General features: G+C 37.4%; 1 protein-coding gene across 4 annotated transcripts in view; it reads left to right on the top strand.

Moving 5' to 3' along the window:
* The window catches only part of SORCS2 (sortilin related VPS10 domain containing receptor 2), a 1,375,930-nt gene that overhangs the window by 1,170,570 nt on the left and 187,497 nt on the right, over positions 1 to 17,863 (top strand). For all 4 annotated transcript variants that reach the window (XM_001372355.3, XM_056802395.1, XM_056802396.1 and 1 more), the window contains one exon: positions 8,013 to 8,159. In XM_001372355.3, coding sequence (XP_001372392.2) covers positions 8,013 to 8,159 — 147 coding nt within the window. The remainder of the gene's footprint in view (positions 1 to 8,012; positions 8,160 to 17,863) is intronic.

Genomic DNA, 17,863 nt, shown 5'->3' with positions numbered 1-17,863 from the left:
TTCCTGGACCCCTTTGATCATATGGCAATGCTTATTGTTCATTTGTTCAGTCATTTTTCAATTGTATTCAACTCTGCAACCCCATTTGGGGTTTTCTTGGCACAGATATTGGAGTGGTTTGCTATTTCTTGGTTTTTTAAGTTTCTAAAATTTTTTTCCATTTTATATATTGATAGAATTTTCAATAATTATCTCTTGACATTTTGGGATCCATTTCTCCCTCTCTCCCACCCTTTCCTCTTCCCCAACATAGCAGGTAATATGATAGAAGGTAAACATATGTTACTATACAGGATGTATTCCCACATCCATCATGTTGTGAAAGAAGACCCAGAAGGCTTACACTAGAGAAAAATTCATGGAGGAAATAAAGTGAAGAATGATTTATTGAATCTGCATTCAGACTTTGTTAGTTCCTTCTATGGCAGTAGATAGCTTTTTTGGTCATGAGTCTCTTGGAATCATCTTGGATCCTTACATTACTGATAATAGTTAAGTCATTCACAGTTGATCATCATACATTGTTACTTTCGCTATGTACTATGTACTCCTGGTTCTGTTCACTTCGCTTTGTATTACTTCCAGGTTTTGTTATGGTTTTGTTTGTGATCATCTTATTTGTCATTTCTTATACCACAATTGTATTGCATTATAATTCAGTTTGAGATCATAATAGCTACCCCTGCTTTTTTTTTTCCATTTGGCTAAAGCATAGTAGTTTTTATTCCAGCCCTTTACCTTTACTCTCTGTGTGTGTCTCCCTGTTCTAAATGTGTTTCTTGTAGACAGCATATTGGAGGATTTGCTATTTCTCCAGTTCATTATAAACTTTAAATATTATTTTTATTGTTCAGTTCTTTCCAATTCTTTGTGACCCAATTTGGGTTTTCTTGGAAAAATATGCTGGAGTGGTTTGTCATTTTCTTCTCCAACTCATTTTACAGATGAAGAAACTGAGGCAAACAGGGTTAAATGACTTCCTCAGGGTCATAGAGTTAGTAAGTGTCTGAAGCCATTTTGAACTCAGATCTTTCTGACTAGACCAGTGCTATGTCCCCTTATGCTTAGGGACCCCTTCTCAATTCTCTTCAGTAAATATTTCTTAAGCATCTATTGTGTGTCAGGCACTGTGCTAAGAGCTATACAATTAAGAAAAGAAAGACAGTCTATCCTCAAGGAGTTTATAATCTAGTCTTCTCTAAGAACTGTTTTTTAAAATCCATAACATATACAGGATTACAAAGGAAGCCATACTGAAATACAGACATCAATTCTTTTTTAAATGTCAAATTCACAAATCTCAGATTAAGAACCCCTGCCATACATCATTCCTTATACTGTACAGAAAACCTGTACCCTAACTATACACAATAACAAACTGATTTGATTTTAGTTGTTTGAAGAAGTGAGATTTGCACAATACAGGGAAGTACATCCCTTTTAGTTAAGCCAAAAGCCTTGGGTTCTAATACAGATTCTATCTGCTTTTCACTGTGTATCAGGCAAGTCACTTTCTCTCCCTGAGCTTCATTCTCATCATGTGTAAATAAGAGGACAAGATGATGCCTCAAGGCCTTTTCAGCTATAAATCCTCTGGTTCTGTGACTTTTCCTTGGGAATATAGGTAGCTCAGTCAGCAGTTAGTATCACCTCATTTACTCTCCGGAGAACACATTCACGCATTTATGTTCAATCGCTCAGATATTTCAGCCATAACTGCTTTCCCCCAGAAACTAATGAATGTAACAATTTGTTTATGTTGAGGACATTCAGAACTAGTATGACATATTTATGGCCCTTAGGCAAGGTTTAAAAATTGTACCCCTTGAATCTGAAAATGATGCCCTTGTGTGTTTCCAACCCCCAAGGGTGTTAAGTCACACATTACATTTATTTAAAAAAAAAGGTAAATATTTTGTTGATGCTTTTTTGGCATATTGCTACAACTACCCAGTGACTTCCCTAAATGTCTTCCAAGTTTTAAATCTATGATCCTTTGATCCTCCCTTACAATTCACTGAAAGGAATTTGCTTGCCTTTACAATAACTTACCCAAATCAAAATTATTTTATTGAGAAGAATTCTGGCATTATTTTTTCTTTTATGTTATTGTGGTCATTGTATAAATTTCCCTCTACATTCTTTTCACTTCACTGTATCAGATTATATAATTCTATCCACTATTATGTATTCATATATCCCAATTTGTTCTACTTTATTTCTAAAACTTGGTACTATAAAAGTACTACTTTAAGCATTTTATTTTTATATATATGGGAATTTTCTTTCTTTGACCTCCATTGGATAATGGCTCCCCTGAATTGAATGGGATACAATGTTTAATAACATTTTAGTAAAAATTCCAAGTGGTTTTTAAAAGTGATAGAACACTTCTAGCAAGCCCCATATTCATGTGTTTATTCTCCCACAGTATCTCCAACATTCACCTTTTTTGTCTTTTGTCATCTTTTTTAATTTGAGAGGTATGAGAAAAAACTAGTTTTTTTTAATTGTACCCATTGTTAGTGATCTCAGGCATTCTGTCAAATATTTGATCATTTACGTTTCTGCCTTTGAAAACTCTTAAGAATTGTTTGTTTAATCACTTCACCTTATCCAATGGTTTTCTTTCTTATATAGTTATCATCATATATATCTCTTAGATATAGCAGACCCTTGTCAAAAATATTTTCTATGAAGTTTATCCTGAATATGGTTTCTCCTCTTATTCTAACTGTGTTGTGCTGATTTTGTTTAGGGTTAGGGCTAGGATTGGGGTTATAAAAGCCTCTTAAAATTTTGATTTTTTTCATCTTTTCTAATCACCTCTATTTTTTGGTTGGCTAAGAATTCTCCCTCTAACCCTAGCCTATAAAAATTGCATCCTTCCATTTGCCACTAAATTTGTTCTAGTTTGGCCATTTTTATTTACATCTCTTATCTATTTAGTACTTTTTGTGGCATGTAGTCCAAGATGTTGGTCTAATCATAATTTGTGCCAAATTGTTTTCCAATTTCAAGAGCAATTGTTATTGGATGGGGAGTGATTTTAGCTTACTAGTTTCTGTTCATTGAAAACTAGTCTACTATGTTAACTTTCTTCAGTGTGGCATTACACAATCAATCTACACATGGAAAAGAGTAGAATTACTTAGATTACAAAATATTTTAAAATTTGTAGCAAAACTTATGCTGTTATTGCATTTTCCTTATGTGTTGTACCCTAGACAGCTGCCTACCATGCCTACTCCTAGTTTTAGCTCTAGGTACATTCACAAGGAATGACAGAAAGTCTTCACTGTGACAGTTGGGATGCTTATGATCTAGAAATAATAGTGTCATTAGAGCAAAAATAAACTTTATTCTTGCTTAGGAAACTTTTACCTTGATCTGAGAATCTCAATATAAGAATCATACTAGAGAAAGGAAAAAACAAAAATCCTTATGACCATGATCCTGATGTTACATTGCTCCTATAAGTTTTAACTGTGCTTTGCCACTGAATCTGTTTAATTCATATGTCTGTAATACTGATCAATGGGTTTTCCTATAATATCCCAGCCTACTTTGTCATTCTACTCTCTTGTCTTAAATAATTTAACAATTATTTAAGCTGTATTCTAGAGTATAAGTGCTACAGCTATCAACTAGACACCTTCCCGAATCACCAACCAAACACACTGCGGAGGAAGGCATGCAAAAAGGACAAGAAGCAAGACAAGAAGCTGGAGGATCAATCTCCAGCTTCTTGTCTTGCTTCTTGTCTTTTTGCATGCCTTATAATTTCTCTCTTCCACAATAGACACAAACACACACACACACACACACACACACACACGCACACACACACAAATACAGCACCACTACTGCCACCACCACTACCAAACCACAACACAACACATACACTCTAGCCTAGTGTATCATACACCCCAAATCTGAAAAGAATCCAAAATGGCAGTCACTCAAAGAACAATAAAAAAGAATGTGTACTGGATGTAAATAGGCTCCAATATATTATAGCTGATTACTTGTGAACAAGAATCCAGGCAATGTATGATCAGAAGAGGAGGTGGGCTAATGATATATCAAAAATGAGATGAAGCAATGCATGATTGATATATCCATCTCAGTATCCAATTCACTGGTACTCATGAAATTCTAGAAAGATATTGGGCTAGATTTTCCATGAAGGATGGTCAACTGACCATAAATGGTCTTTAGTCTGGTCAGCCAGATGCCAAGATCATCATCTTGTGCCATCATTGTTGAGTTCTACATAAACAGAAATTTCTTCTATTTTTACTCTTGTAATCAAGAAGAGCATTTAGTCAGTATCATGGACCTTGTCCAATATTATGTTTCTCCTCAAATCCTAGCTATGGCATAGTATTATATGGGTCAGTACGACAACCTGAACTACATCACCCTGGCACAGCTGTAACTTTTTTTAACCCTATACTGACTCCTATCCTTTGAGGGATGGTGAGAGAAGATTTTTAGAACTATAAAACATTATGGAAATTTGAACTACTGAAATTCTCTTTAAGTAAAAATCCCTAACATTCCATGAATGGCCCCAAAATTATTATACCCCACCATATGGCAGCCCAAATTGGCCTAATATTTATATAGAATATTTCTTTTCCCAATGATTGTTATTTTTTTAAGGCATTCACTTAGTCCTTATCAAATTCTAGTTCTATTGTGCTAAGAACAGGGAATAGGGACATTTTAAAAGGTATCATGAATAAACACAAAGAGTTGATATTCCCATGTGTTCACTGCCCTTAACTAGGTTTGAAGCCACTTCTACCATGACAGTTCCCTTCTGCTTCCTAACACAGTGATGTCTCTTTTGAAGGCAATAGCAGCAGGTTTCTAATTCAAGGTTCAGTAGCTTGCAAAGATGGCGCCTCTCCAGAGGGTTCCTCCAGAAATAAAATGCCTTGCTAAAGCAACAGGAATAGTGGCCCAGCTCCCATCTAACACTGCCAGCTCGTCATCTGTCAGGGATGACAAGTGGAACAAAGTCAGGCACTTCAAATTATGATCATTTCTTTCAAACTGATGGCTACATTTTTAATGGTGTTTTCCTTTGTCAGAGATATTCCCTGTCAGTGTAATTCCTATTTTGTGGGGATATATCTAAAGCACATGATATGGAGTCAGACAGCCTGGATTCCTAGACTTTTGGGAGATTTTCTGAAAAGTTTCCAGTAGGCATTAGGTAATGAAAACTGTCATTAAGCTAGATGATTCCTTCCTCACTTCTGCCAACATCCACTGTGCCCATGATTCTTAAGGAAAGTACACCATGCAAACAATGTTGGCATATTCTTGGACAAACTAGTTTTGGTATTGCTAGTCGTGATGTTTTGCCATGTGGGAGTACAGAGTAAAGAAGGGACCAGCTGAGGATCTTTTCTTGAAGCCACAAATAATTGGGTAGCACCTACTATGGGAGAGTTGGTGATACAATAGATAGAATGATGGCCCTGGAGATAAAAAGATTTAAGTTCAAATCCAGCCTCAAACACTTACTAGCTGCATGATCTTGAGTAAATCATTTAACCTCTATCATCTTAGTTTCTTTACCTTCAAAGTGAGGATAATCATAGCACCTCCATTTCAGGAATTTTTATGAGGATCAAATGAGATATTATCTGTAAAACCACTTAGCACAGTGCCTTGCACATAGTAAACACCATATAAATTCTAGTATGTGACTCACTATGTTTGAGGCTGGGAAGAGACAAAGAAAATATGTACACAGTCCCTGTTCCAAAGACTGATCAGGTAACAAGAGGTAATGATGGCCCATGGATAGGTGCCATGATGGCATAGTTAAAAGTGGTATGCATGATAAGGCCATCAAAAGCATAAAGACATGATCAATGACACATGTAAAACTCAGTGGAATTGAGTGTCAGCTATGGGAGGGGGGGTGGGAGGAGGAGAGAGAAAGAACATGAATGGTAACCATGGAAAAAATCTTAATTAATTTAATTTAATTTTCCAAATTAAAAAAAGCATAAAGACAAAACTGCTTTGTGAGTTCAAAAGAGAAAAGGCATATATCTTGAGCAATAAAGAAGTTATCCTTCAGGAGGTGTTTATTGAGTGGAGTTTTAAAGGATGAACTCAAGTACCCCCAGGGTCTGTCGGTGCCAATATGTGGGAAAGAGGCTGAAAGGACCCCACTTATAGTTATAACGATGTCAGAGCTAAACTACACTAAGTGAATAAGGATATACACACACACACACACACACATCTATATCACATCTAAACATATATTACTATATTTGTATGTGTGTATATGTATGTTATTCATACATGAAATTTTGTGAAATTTGACTGGAATTGTGGGAAATGGAGATGATTCAGACAGACATTTAGCTCTACAACAGTCTCTGTATCCTTTTTTACACATACCTTCTACCTTCCAATTAATATTATGTATTGGTTCCAAGGCAGAAGAGCCATAATGGCTGGGCAGTGGGAGTTAAGTGACTTTCCCTGCGTCACACAGCTGGCAAGTGTCTGAGGTTATATTTGAACCCAAGATCTCCAGCCTCTAGGTTGGACTCTCATTCTAGCTACCTACCTGCCTCCAGTCCCTGCATCTTGATTCCTTATTTTGATTCTATCTAAGTGGTTCTGAATCTCAACTCTGACAGTAAGTTTCCTGTAGGATGGTTGAGTTCCATCCCACAAAAGAGAGTCCTATCCCGTTCTAGAAGAGGATTAGTGGAAGCAGCTGGGTGGCTCAGTGGGTTTGGAGCCAAGACCAGGGATGGGAAGTCTTGGGTTCCAATTTGACCTTGATACTTCCTAGCTGTGTGACTCTAGGTAGGTCACTTAACCCCCACTGCCTAGCCCAGTATTGATTCTGAAGGCAGAAAGTAAGAGTTATGTTTGTTTGGTTTTTTTAAGTGTTAGACATATCATTTGTTGATTTTGAGTTTTGGTTTTTATATGATTACTCTCTTACAAAAATGAATAAGATGAAAATGTTTTGTGTGATAACGTGTATAATTCAGTGGAATTGCTTGTCAGCTCCAGGAGGGGGGAAGGAACAGGGGAAGGAGACATGAATCATGTAACTTTGGAAAACTTTTATGTAAATGTGTCACTGGAATAAAATAAAGAATAAAGAAGGATTAGCTATTTTATAGGAAGGACTGCCAAATCTTACATCATCATATGTCTGATTAGCCTCTCATTTCTGATGTCTCAGTCTGATAAGCATTAATTAACTAGAAAATTGTCCTCAGATGGCAACTGGGTGACTTGGTAGGTTGAGATCCACAGCTACAGACAGGAAGTCCTGGGTGCAAATCTGACCTCAGTCACTTTCTAACTGTGTGTCCCTGGGCAAGTCACATAACCCCATTGCTTAGTTCTCACTTCTCTTTCTGCCTTGGAACCAATACATAGTATTGATTCTTCAAAGAAAGGCTAGGTTTTGATTTATTTTTTAGAGGAAGAAAGTTGTCCCTATCTGTGAAGGAATAATCTAAGTTAGGAGTTGGAGTAAAGGGACAAGATGGCAGTACCAGAAAGGTTAAGGAGGTGTCTCTAGAGTAGTCATAAGGATCAAATGAGCTTATATTTGTAAAGTGTTTAACACAGTACCTGGCACATAGCAGACAGTATATAAATGTTTATTTTCTCCTCCCCCAGCCTAAGGTGCGAAGCAAATGTTTATTGGGTAAAGGAGGAATGAATGCATGCATACTAACATGGATAAATGGATTGCTAAGGCACTCTCCTTTTTCTCACTGTGCTTGAGTATTGACTCACATTTACTGGGAAAGAGAAGCCCAGAATCTAATTGAGGTTCTTTATTGCCTTGTCCCTCAGCTTTGCGGACTTGAAGGGGAATGGAGAAGGGCCTTTTGAGCCATAAATCATGGCGGGCAGAGATGCAGCAACATGGGAAACAGTATAAACCTTTGAATGGGCAATCTAAAAGCTTGTTCTTCATTCCTGTCATGTTTCTGCCACAGGTCAGAGGTGTCAAAGGAGTCTTCCTGGCCAACCAAAAGATTGATGGAAAGGTCACAACACTGATAACCTACAACAAAGGCCGTGACTGGGATTATCTGACGCCACCTGCCACTGACATGAATGGCAAACCCACCAACTGCAAACCTGTAAGTGTCCCGGCTTCATCGCTTGGTTGTGTTGTCTGCTCTGTTGCCTTGAGTCGCCCTCTCGAGCTCAGATCTTCATCCCTCTGTGACTTCTCATCCTGAGCCACTCTTACCCATAATTTCCCAAAAGTCTCTAGAGTTCTCTGGAGGCCAGCACCTAGATCTCACGACACCTCTTCATCCATTGATTTCCTACCACTCTTTCAAGATTAAGTGAAATACCACTCTTTCCAAGGAGCCTTCCCTGATACCATGATCTGGGTATCTGTTGGGACCTCTCATAGTAATTTGTTTTGAGTACTTAAGATGATGGGTTCATAAAGACACCCTCTAATCCAACCTCTTTACTCTTCAGATGAGGAAATTATACTCCATAAAGACTCATGTTATGCAAGATGTGATGGAGATCTTTAAGTTGCTCCAAATGATGACTTCCTCCTCCCTTGAGTTATCAATCTATCTTTCACTTGTGCCCATGGGTAACTCGCTTCTGGCCATGTGTCAGAAACAGGTCATGAGCTCAGGACTCTTAAGGTGGCTCTCTATTGATGCCACCATGATGCCCCTAAAAAGTAGCAGTACCGGATAATACACGATAAGTTGGGGAAGGGTTCATACTGCAATAGAAAGCATATGAACAGTAGATAGGTCTGATTGTAATAAATGCCCATTCTCTTCCCAAACACCAACTCTGTCCCTGACTGGCTATAATGATGTTAACAAGTCATTTCCTTTCTCTGTCTCACTTTACATTTCTGCAAAATGATGTAGCTGGAGTAGATATACTCTGAGAACCTTCCTAGGATTGGATCTATGACTCTAGGGTTACTAAATCACTTTTCTTCTTTTTTTGTGTGATTTGAAAGTTTTTATTTAATCAATTAATTTAGAATATTTTCCATGGTTACATGATTCATGTTTCCACCCCCTCCCCCTCTTCCCACAGCCAACAATCAATTCCATTGGGCTTTATATGTGTCACTGATCAAAACCTATTTCCATATTATTTATATTTGCATTATGGTGATCACTTAGAGTTTACATCCCCAATCATATCCCCATGTGATCAAGTAGTTGTCCTTCTGAATCACTTTTCTTCTGTATGCTTCAGTTTCCCCTTTTGCAAAATGTGGGCTATAAGTTCACTTCAAATTCTAAAAGGTTAGGAGTCTGTATCAAATTAAAAATAAGCCCTAAAGGAATAGAGTGGTCCTGCTGTTGAACTTTTGAGTTAATTTCCCTATCAAGAACACCAAGAATTTAGCACTGTAGTAATTTAGGGGGAGTGTGTGGATTTACAGCCAGAAGGGCCAAAGCAAGTGATTTTGTAGAAAATGGAACATTTGTGCCAAACTTTGAATGAATGAAACTTTCTCTCTTTCATAGAATGCAATCAATAAGCAACTGCAGTCAGTCTCAAAAATTGCTAAATTCTGTTATGTCTTATTGAAGATTCTTAAAACTGCATGTGGATATCTCTGCCTGACATATGCTTTCCAGAATTGCTGTTAAACCTCTATGTCAGTTTCCCCATTGAAAACCACAGGATAGTAACATCTGCCTCTGTACATTGAGAATTAATTATTTCTTATTTGTTAAAAATCAAAAGGTTCTCCAAGAATAGAGAAATAAAGATGCTACAAAAGGGCTATTTATTATTATTATTATTATTATTATTATTATTATTATTGTTACGGTTGAACCACATGGGTCTGCCAAAGCAAGTTTTTGCTAAGAATAGAATTTGTCTAAGCAAAAAATTTGTCTGCAATTATACAGCCCACTGAGGAGAGAATCTTTGAAAGATTTATTTCCTTGCCGTAAGATAATAAAAATAGGAGAAAATTGGTGAAGTGTGTCGTCCAACTAAGGTATATGGACAGTCAAATTGAGCACAAAAGAAATAAGGTATAATGTACATGGAAAATAAATTAAGCACAAAGGATGTAAAATTAAAATTAAGCAGCAGCCACTGGGCTCATATTAACATAATGGATGATTTCACTGAAGGCAGAGAGAACATGGCAAAAGAAAATAGAAAGATATAAATAAAAGAATCTTAGCTAAGAGGGACCTCAGAGGTCATCAAGGACAATTCCCACACAGAAAGGAATCCCTCTCATTACATCAATCACTGATGGTCAATCATGCTCAACTTGACTGTCCTCTGATGGTGGACAGCTCACTACCTGTGAAGGAAGCCTATTTTTTCTTTGATAGTTCTTTCTGGGACAAACATAATTTAATGAGATGGTGAGCATCTTAAGAGAAGGGACTCCTAATGGGTGGGGGTGGGGTGACTTCCATTGTATCCCTAACATTTAGCATAGTGCCTAGCACACAGTAGGCTCTAAATAAAGGCTAGTTGACTGATTGTGTTGTTTTGAAGCCATTAACAAAAGAAGCAGTATGAGGTAAGAGGAGTAGAAGGTTTGGAGGCAAAAATCCTAATTTCACAACCTGACTGAGGGATTACTAATTTTGTGACTCAGGGTTTATTAGTTTCTTTTTCTGAGATCACTTTCCCAATATGTAGGATAGCAATTATCAATTTTGAACTTGAAAGGATTTTAGAGGCTATCTAGTCCAACACATTTTACTAAAAAAAAAAATGGGGGTCAAGGATAGTGCTGTCCTACCCAAGGTCAAGCAAGGAGTAACAGAACCAAGATTCAAACCTTCTGACTCAAAATCTAACATGTTTCCCATGGTATTCTGGTACCTAATTATACACTGAAGGATTATTTTGAAGATCAAAAATCATAATAGGCATGAAGTACCTTATAAAATGTGAAATTGTAGAAATGATAGCTCTTATCATCTTGAATTCAGAGAAAAACTCATTCATTCACATATTATGGTGGAAAGGACACTAATAGATTGGAAATGGGGCAAATTGAGTTCTAGTCCCAGTTCTATCACTAATAGACTGGCAAGTTGTTCCCATGCCTTTACTAAAGCTCGATTTCTATAGCATGAGGATCTTTAAAATTCTTTCTAGCTCTCTCTTTGTGATTTTGTCAAGATTGGGATTAGCAGAAATGGGGGGCTTCCCTTTTTAAATGGTGATTGTAGCATTTAGTTTTATAATGTGATTCCTTGTAGTGAGCTGTAGATATTTAAAAAGCACTTTCATATACATTATTCCATTTGATCCCTAGCTTGTCCCCATGAAGTAAATAATAATAACATATCCTCCATTTGCATAGCACTTGACGATTTACAGAGAGTTTCCCAGAGAAAGGTTCATGAATTATGCTATGAGAAATTTCATAAGGCAAAAATCATCACTAGAGAGCAGTAGGGGATGGAGAGTTACTGATTTCAGAGTCATCTTCATAGGGGAGATAACAGAGTGGCCTGTGAAATCAATTTTGGTTCCTGAAAAGTTTCTGAAATGAATTATTAAAGGGATGATTGGTAAAAATTTGGGAAAGGAAACTGATCTCAAAGTGGCAAAAGGTTTTGTCAAGAGCAAGTTGTGCCAGATTAACCCCATTTCTGTTTTTGACAGGGTTACTAGATCAGAGAATATTGTAAATGGAGTCTACCTAGATTGTAGCCAAGCATTGGGTATATGTTGTAAGTTTGTAGACACACAGAACAGATGTACGCTAGATAATAGGTCCTCCAAGGGAGATTCAGAACAGATTTGTTCCAGTTATGTTGTCTGAATCTACTATTTATTCTACTAGCTAAATACGAATAGGGCATCTTAATGAGTATTCAGACACGGTCTATTAATATTTAAACATGATACCTCCAGACCTCCTCCCAAGATTACATTAATCTAACAAAAACAGAAGAAATTCAGAGATTCTTTTAAGTTACAATATATGGAGGGTCTTGATCACACGAGGAGTTTACATGGTTCTATCAATTGCTCCAGTCTCTCATACCTTTACCTCCACCATCAACATTCATTTTGTTAACCAGCAGTTCCTCTATTTTCCTGCTTTTCTTCTCTAGACACCTTAATGAGACACAACACATTAATATTTCATAATCTTACCCAAGTCCTCACAGGACCCTGAGGGAGGAGATGGGAGGGAAAGAAGCAAGGGTTACTCCATTTTCTTTTCATTCTGTTGAGGGCTAAGGCAGTAGGAGGTTTGCTTCTCTAGATCTCAGGCTGATCATCGATTGAAACTGTAAATAAGCTGCAGTTAAAGACAGATGGACCAAATTAGTGAGGATAAAGGGATGAGATGTTTTCTAAACTCAGATATCTATGGATTCTTAAATAGAGGGAGAGAGAAGACCTGAGACCTTTCCTGTAATGTCAGTCCACCATGCTCTCCCTAGATTTTGACATCTCCATCAATGAACTGAGAATATTCATATTTGCTCTAGAGTATCCATGCGATGTCTGGTCCAACATGTAGGGAAAAGGATGAAATTTGTTCATGGGATTCCTAACACTAATACTGAGAGATCAGTGACAGTGCAATGGAATGCCTTGAGAAGTAGTGAGTTCCCCATTCATGAATGTCTACAGGCAAAGACTTGAAGAGGGGATGCCATGCTTCAGTGTTCCTTCTAAATTGGGGACTCCATATCTCAAAGGTTCCATGATTTCTTCTGTGTAGACCATCAATTCAGATCACAAATCCTCCATGACACAATAGCCAATGAGAATTTCTAAGACTAAAAAATCGATGAAAGGAATAAGACCAGTCCAGAGCACAGAGCAGGACTGAGGAGTGGGGGCCAGTGTGAGCTACAAGAATTGGGACAGCACTTGACTCTGACTGGTCGTGTCAGAGTCCTGTGTGCATCAGGAGAGCAGAAAGGGCAACAGAAAGGGAGGTGTACATGTGAGCTCCTGAAGTCTAGAGATTTTTGCCTAAGGGCTCTCCCTGACCTTTGTGTGGAGGGACCCAGAAGTCTAATAATTGCAGGAGATAGAATGTTCGTAATTATTCTAAGCTTGAGTAGTAAATCAAACTTCCCAAGATTAAATACTCCCATAGCAGTACAGAAAATGATATCCTGATTGATAGGGTCAGAACAGGGGAAACTAGACCCTGTTTCATTTTCCCCACAGGGAAGGGGCCAATGTTACTTTCAGGCTTTATCCAACACCAGTTACACACAAAGTCCCTGTGCAGGATTCTTTCTCCGGCATGTAGTAAAACCTGTGCCATTTATTTGGTAGATGATGGACATAAATCATAAAAAGGGAAAGCGACTTTCCCAAGGTTACGCATGTGGCAAAGGCAGGATTTGAATCTCAGATTCAGTAAAATAGGCTTTAATTGCATTCTGAAGTCAAAATGGTCCCAGGTAGATAACACTTAGGTAGGCAAATATGGCTGTTGTGCCAAATGGAATATGGTAGGAGGCATGAGAGCCGGGCAAATAAAGGAGTGTTACAGTTATGAAAAGAAGACAGTTTCTGAATGGCTGGAGGAAATGGAGTTGGGCTTTGGACAATGAATGGGATTTCAACAATAGAGATGGGAGAGGAAGGGGTAGGACTCCAAGCATAAGAAAGGGTATAAGAAAGCACAATAGAAAAGTGAGAGATGTATTCAGGAAACCAAATACTCTTCCTGGGTTGAAGCATAAGTGAGGCAAAAGGAAATTGTGTATGGTAGAGAAGTGTCAAAGGCAGGACTCCCATCACTGCACACAACACAACATTCAAAAGGGCAATGTGCTTTATTTTTTTTTAAACCCTTACTTTTTGTCTTAAAATCGAAGGTAAATGGTTTAAATGACTTGCCTTAGGACTTCAGCTAGGAAGTATCTGAGGTCAGATTTGAAACCAGGACCTCCCAACTCCAGGTCTGGTACTCTATCCACTGAATTACCTAGCTGTCCATGACCAGATGCTTCTCTAAGTCAATATACTTCCCATGGGGGTCCTCATATATAGTTCAGTAACCTTTATTTCTTTGTTAATTTGACCTCATGGAGTTAGAGTTTGGGCAACTAGGTTGTACCATGAATAGTGTGCCCAGTCAGGAGTCAGGAAGATATGAGTTCAAATCTGGATTCAGGCACTCACTGCTGTGTGATCCTGGGCAAATCACTTAACCAAATGATAAATCATTCCAGTATCTTTGCAAAGAAAACCCTACATGGGATGATGAAGAGTCAGACATGACTGAAAAACAGTTGGACAATAACAAATTTGAATATAGACAGATTGTGGAAGAATAAAAATGCCAGGCTGAAAAATCTGAACCTCATCCCACAAATACTCGGGGACCTTTGAGAGATTTTGAGCAATGAACAAAGAGTGCAAATAGCACTAAGAGCCCTGCATCAGGAATCAGGAGACATTTTCAAATTTCTTTTCTACCATTCACTAGCTATGAATTTCCCAAATCATTTAGCCTGTCTAAGTCTCCGTTTCCTAATCTGTAAATGGAATTTTTTATATCTCAGTTGCTTTTGGAGATAATGTCTTCTATTCTGTTTCCTAAACTGAATTTTATTATAAACATTAAGGTCTGTTTAACAAAGAAGTTAAACAAAATACTTTGCTCTTCTCACAAGAAAGATTTTATATCAATGAAAAATGATACCAAGATAAAAATAATATTGAGAAGGAAAGTCGACTGAGAACCCTTACATTCCAGTTTGGCAATAATTACCTCATATAGGGATTGGATTTCAGGTGAGAGCCACTTCTTATTCATATCTGTACAAAGGCATTTTGCCATATTGGAATGAACCGTGTAGTTGGGGTCAATTGACCTCCACTTAGAACCTGCCTCTGCTACTAATGGTCAGCATTTCTTTGGCCTTTTCAGGTTTTTAAAGCATTCCATATAAGTCTTCCTAAAAAAGTCACTTCCCTACTCGAAGCTTCAGTTTCTCAGTCCACAAAATAAGGACATCAAACTGGGTGATCTCTACTAAACTCAAATGAAACTCTTCTAAATTAAAGTGATTTTTATTGCCATTGCCTCATGTCTTGTCTAGATCTAATTTTCTATGTTCCAAGAGCCCTTTGACCTCTGACATTCTAAATCCAAGGGTCCTTTTCTGGTATAGGTTAGATAAGTAGACACTGTGGTCCCTTCCCAGCTCTGAGATTCCATGAGTCTCCGATTCTCTGTTTCAGGTTTATCAGACAGTCTCTTAAATGTTAACTTCATAATTTTCTCCTTAAGCAGCATCACTATTAATGCCATCTGGTGACTTTTGCTTTATTCATGAGCAATGTTAATGATTAGGTCTAGACAACAAATTATCTTATTAGTCCATTTGGGAAATGTTCAGACCTCTCCTCTCTCTTGATTCCCATTCCCAACCTCTGTATCATGTCTTTGGCATAGGAAGGTGGAGTGGATGGGATGAACCAAGGTGGGTGGGGTTTGCTAATACGTATACTTGATCCATGGAGTCTCTTGATGTCTGTGCCCTTTAGTATCTCACCCAGATGAACCAGAAAAAATTAACCTAGGAAGGTAAGACAAAATACAGAATTAATAATCACTTATTAAGTACATGCTAGGTTCCAGACACTATGCCAGGCTCCAGGGAATACAGAGACAAAAATAAATCTTCCTAAAGGAGCTCATATTTATGCACAGGAAAGTATCTTTAGGGATACAAGGCAACATAGAATGTGTAGCATAAATGGCACAGATAATAAATCATATCACATTTGGGAGGCGCCATAGAGCTGGAAGGGACCTTAGGAAAAGAAAGGACTTCAGGACCCATCAATTTCAACTTCTTCTTGAATCTCCTCTACTCTATTCTCCCAAAATACTCATCTGAACTCAGACCTCCAAAGAGGGAAAACTCTACCTCTTGAGATATTCCATTCTACTTTTAGATAACTCCAATTATTAGAAAATTATTTCACCTAGTTATTTCCCTCTAGGGTTAAGAAGAGCAAGGGAATTCTTCTCCCATAGGACAACTCTTAATTACTTAAAGACAGCTAGCATGCCCTGCTATGTCTTCTCCAGGCCAAAAACAAAAAACCCCTCAATTCTGTTAACCAGTCTTCCTTGGTAATAGACTCTAGCCCAGGTCATTCTGACTCCTCTTTGTAAGATGCACATCATGTTGCTAATATCCTTAAAATGTGGCTCCTAAAGCTAAACATAGTACTGCAGATATAGTCTGACCTTACACAGAAGGCACCTTAAAGCACAGGATCCTGGAGCTGGAAGGGACTTTAGAAGAAGATATTAGAGGCTGAGAACTGTGGACAGTGGTCCAAAAGGCAACCCTCTGAAATCCTTCTTTCCCTCATTTGTTTAGAGTATCTAAAAGTCCCATTCACTACCATTAAATTGCAATTGTTTCCTGGAAAAAATATTAGAGCCTGAAGGGATTTTAGAATGCAAGATTTAGAAAGGATGTTAGAGCTGGAGGTAAAAAAAAATGAAGGATGTTAGCGCTGAATAGGACTTTAGAAGAGGATGTTAGAGGCTGAAAGAGCTTAAACACATGTGATGTGGGATCTAGAAAGGGCCTTATTGGATATTAAAGCTGGATGATACTTTGGGACATAGGATGTTAGAGCTAGAAGATATTTTGGAACATTAGATATTAGGTCTGGAAGGAACTCTAGAATAAGATGTTAGAGAACTGGACAGAATCTTACAACACAGGATGTCAGAGCTGTATGGAATTTAGAGCACTGAATCTAGAAGGTTTGAGCTATATAAGGTTTTAAAATTATTGAGTCCCCCCACTTCCATTTTACCCTTCAGGCCAGGCTGGTCACAGGGGAGATGGGGTTTGATGTCTATGTTAGAGAAGAGATAAAATTGAGAAGAATGGACATTCTGAGCTTTGGAATGGGATGAGTGGGTGGAATGACAGCCCCATAGGCAAGGCTAATGGAATAAGGCATATCAGGAAAATAAGTGAGTAAAGCAGTTCACCTAGAATATTACCCTAAGGTCTACAGATTCCCAAGAGGTCCATGAATAGATCTAATGGAGATGGTGGACTTATATTGAGGAAAAAAAAATATATATATAGCTTTATTTTCACTGAGTACTAACTGAATTTTAGCACTTCTTTAGTTAATTTTTTAAAGATGATTTTGAGTGGATATCTATAGGCATTATATGAATTACAAAGGAGTATAAAACACAAAAAATATTAACAGACTCTGATCTGGGGATTAGAATACATGAAAGAATAGTATAGAGTTATGATAAGGCAAGAAAAGTAAATGGAGATTTTATGTCTTTTTAAAAAGAGCTCTCTGTATATCCACATTAGTGTGTTAACAGATTCTCCCTCTTCCTCATCAGATTCCTTTATGTTTTCATTGTTAGATTTTTTAAATTTATTTTATTTTTTTTAATTTTTAATTTTTTATTTATTATATTATAAATATATACTATTTATTATATACATAAAATATGTATATATAAATAAAAATATAAAATTATATTAAATTATAAATGTTTTAAATTTATTTAAATTTAATTAATTTAATCCAGTAGTTCTGTAAATAATAATAAATATTGATAGCAGAGGAGAGAGGGGAAAAAAAATGGAAGGAAGACAAGAGAGAGAGGGAATGAGAGAAAAAGAATTAGAGAGAGTCAAATATAGAAGGAGAGAGAGAGAAACAGAGAGAGGGAGAGGGGAAGAGAGAGAAAGGAGGGGGATAGAGGGAGGGAGGGAACGAGAGAGAAAGAGAATTAGAGAGACAGAGGAAGAAAGAGAAGCAGAGAGAGGGAGAGGGGAAAAGAGAGAGAGAATATGGATTG

Source organism: Monodelphis domestica, chromosome 6 (assembly GCF_027887165.1).
Source record: "Monodelphis domestica isolate mMonDom1 chromosome 6, mMonDom1.pri, whole genome shotgun sequence".
Taxonomy (NCBI): domain Eukaryota; kingdom Metazoa; phylum Chordata; class Mammalia; order Didelphimorphia; family Didelphidae; genus Monodelphis; species Monodelphis domestica.
This window is presented reverse-complemented; position numbering and strand designations above follow the sequence as displayed.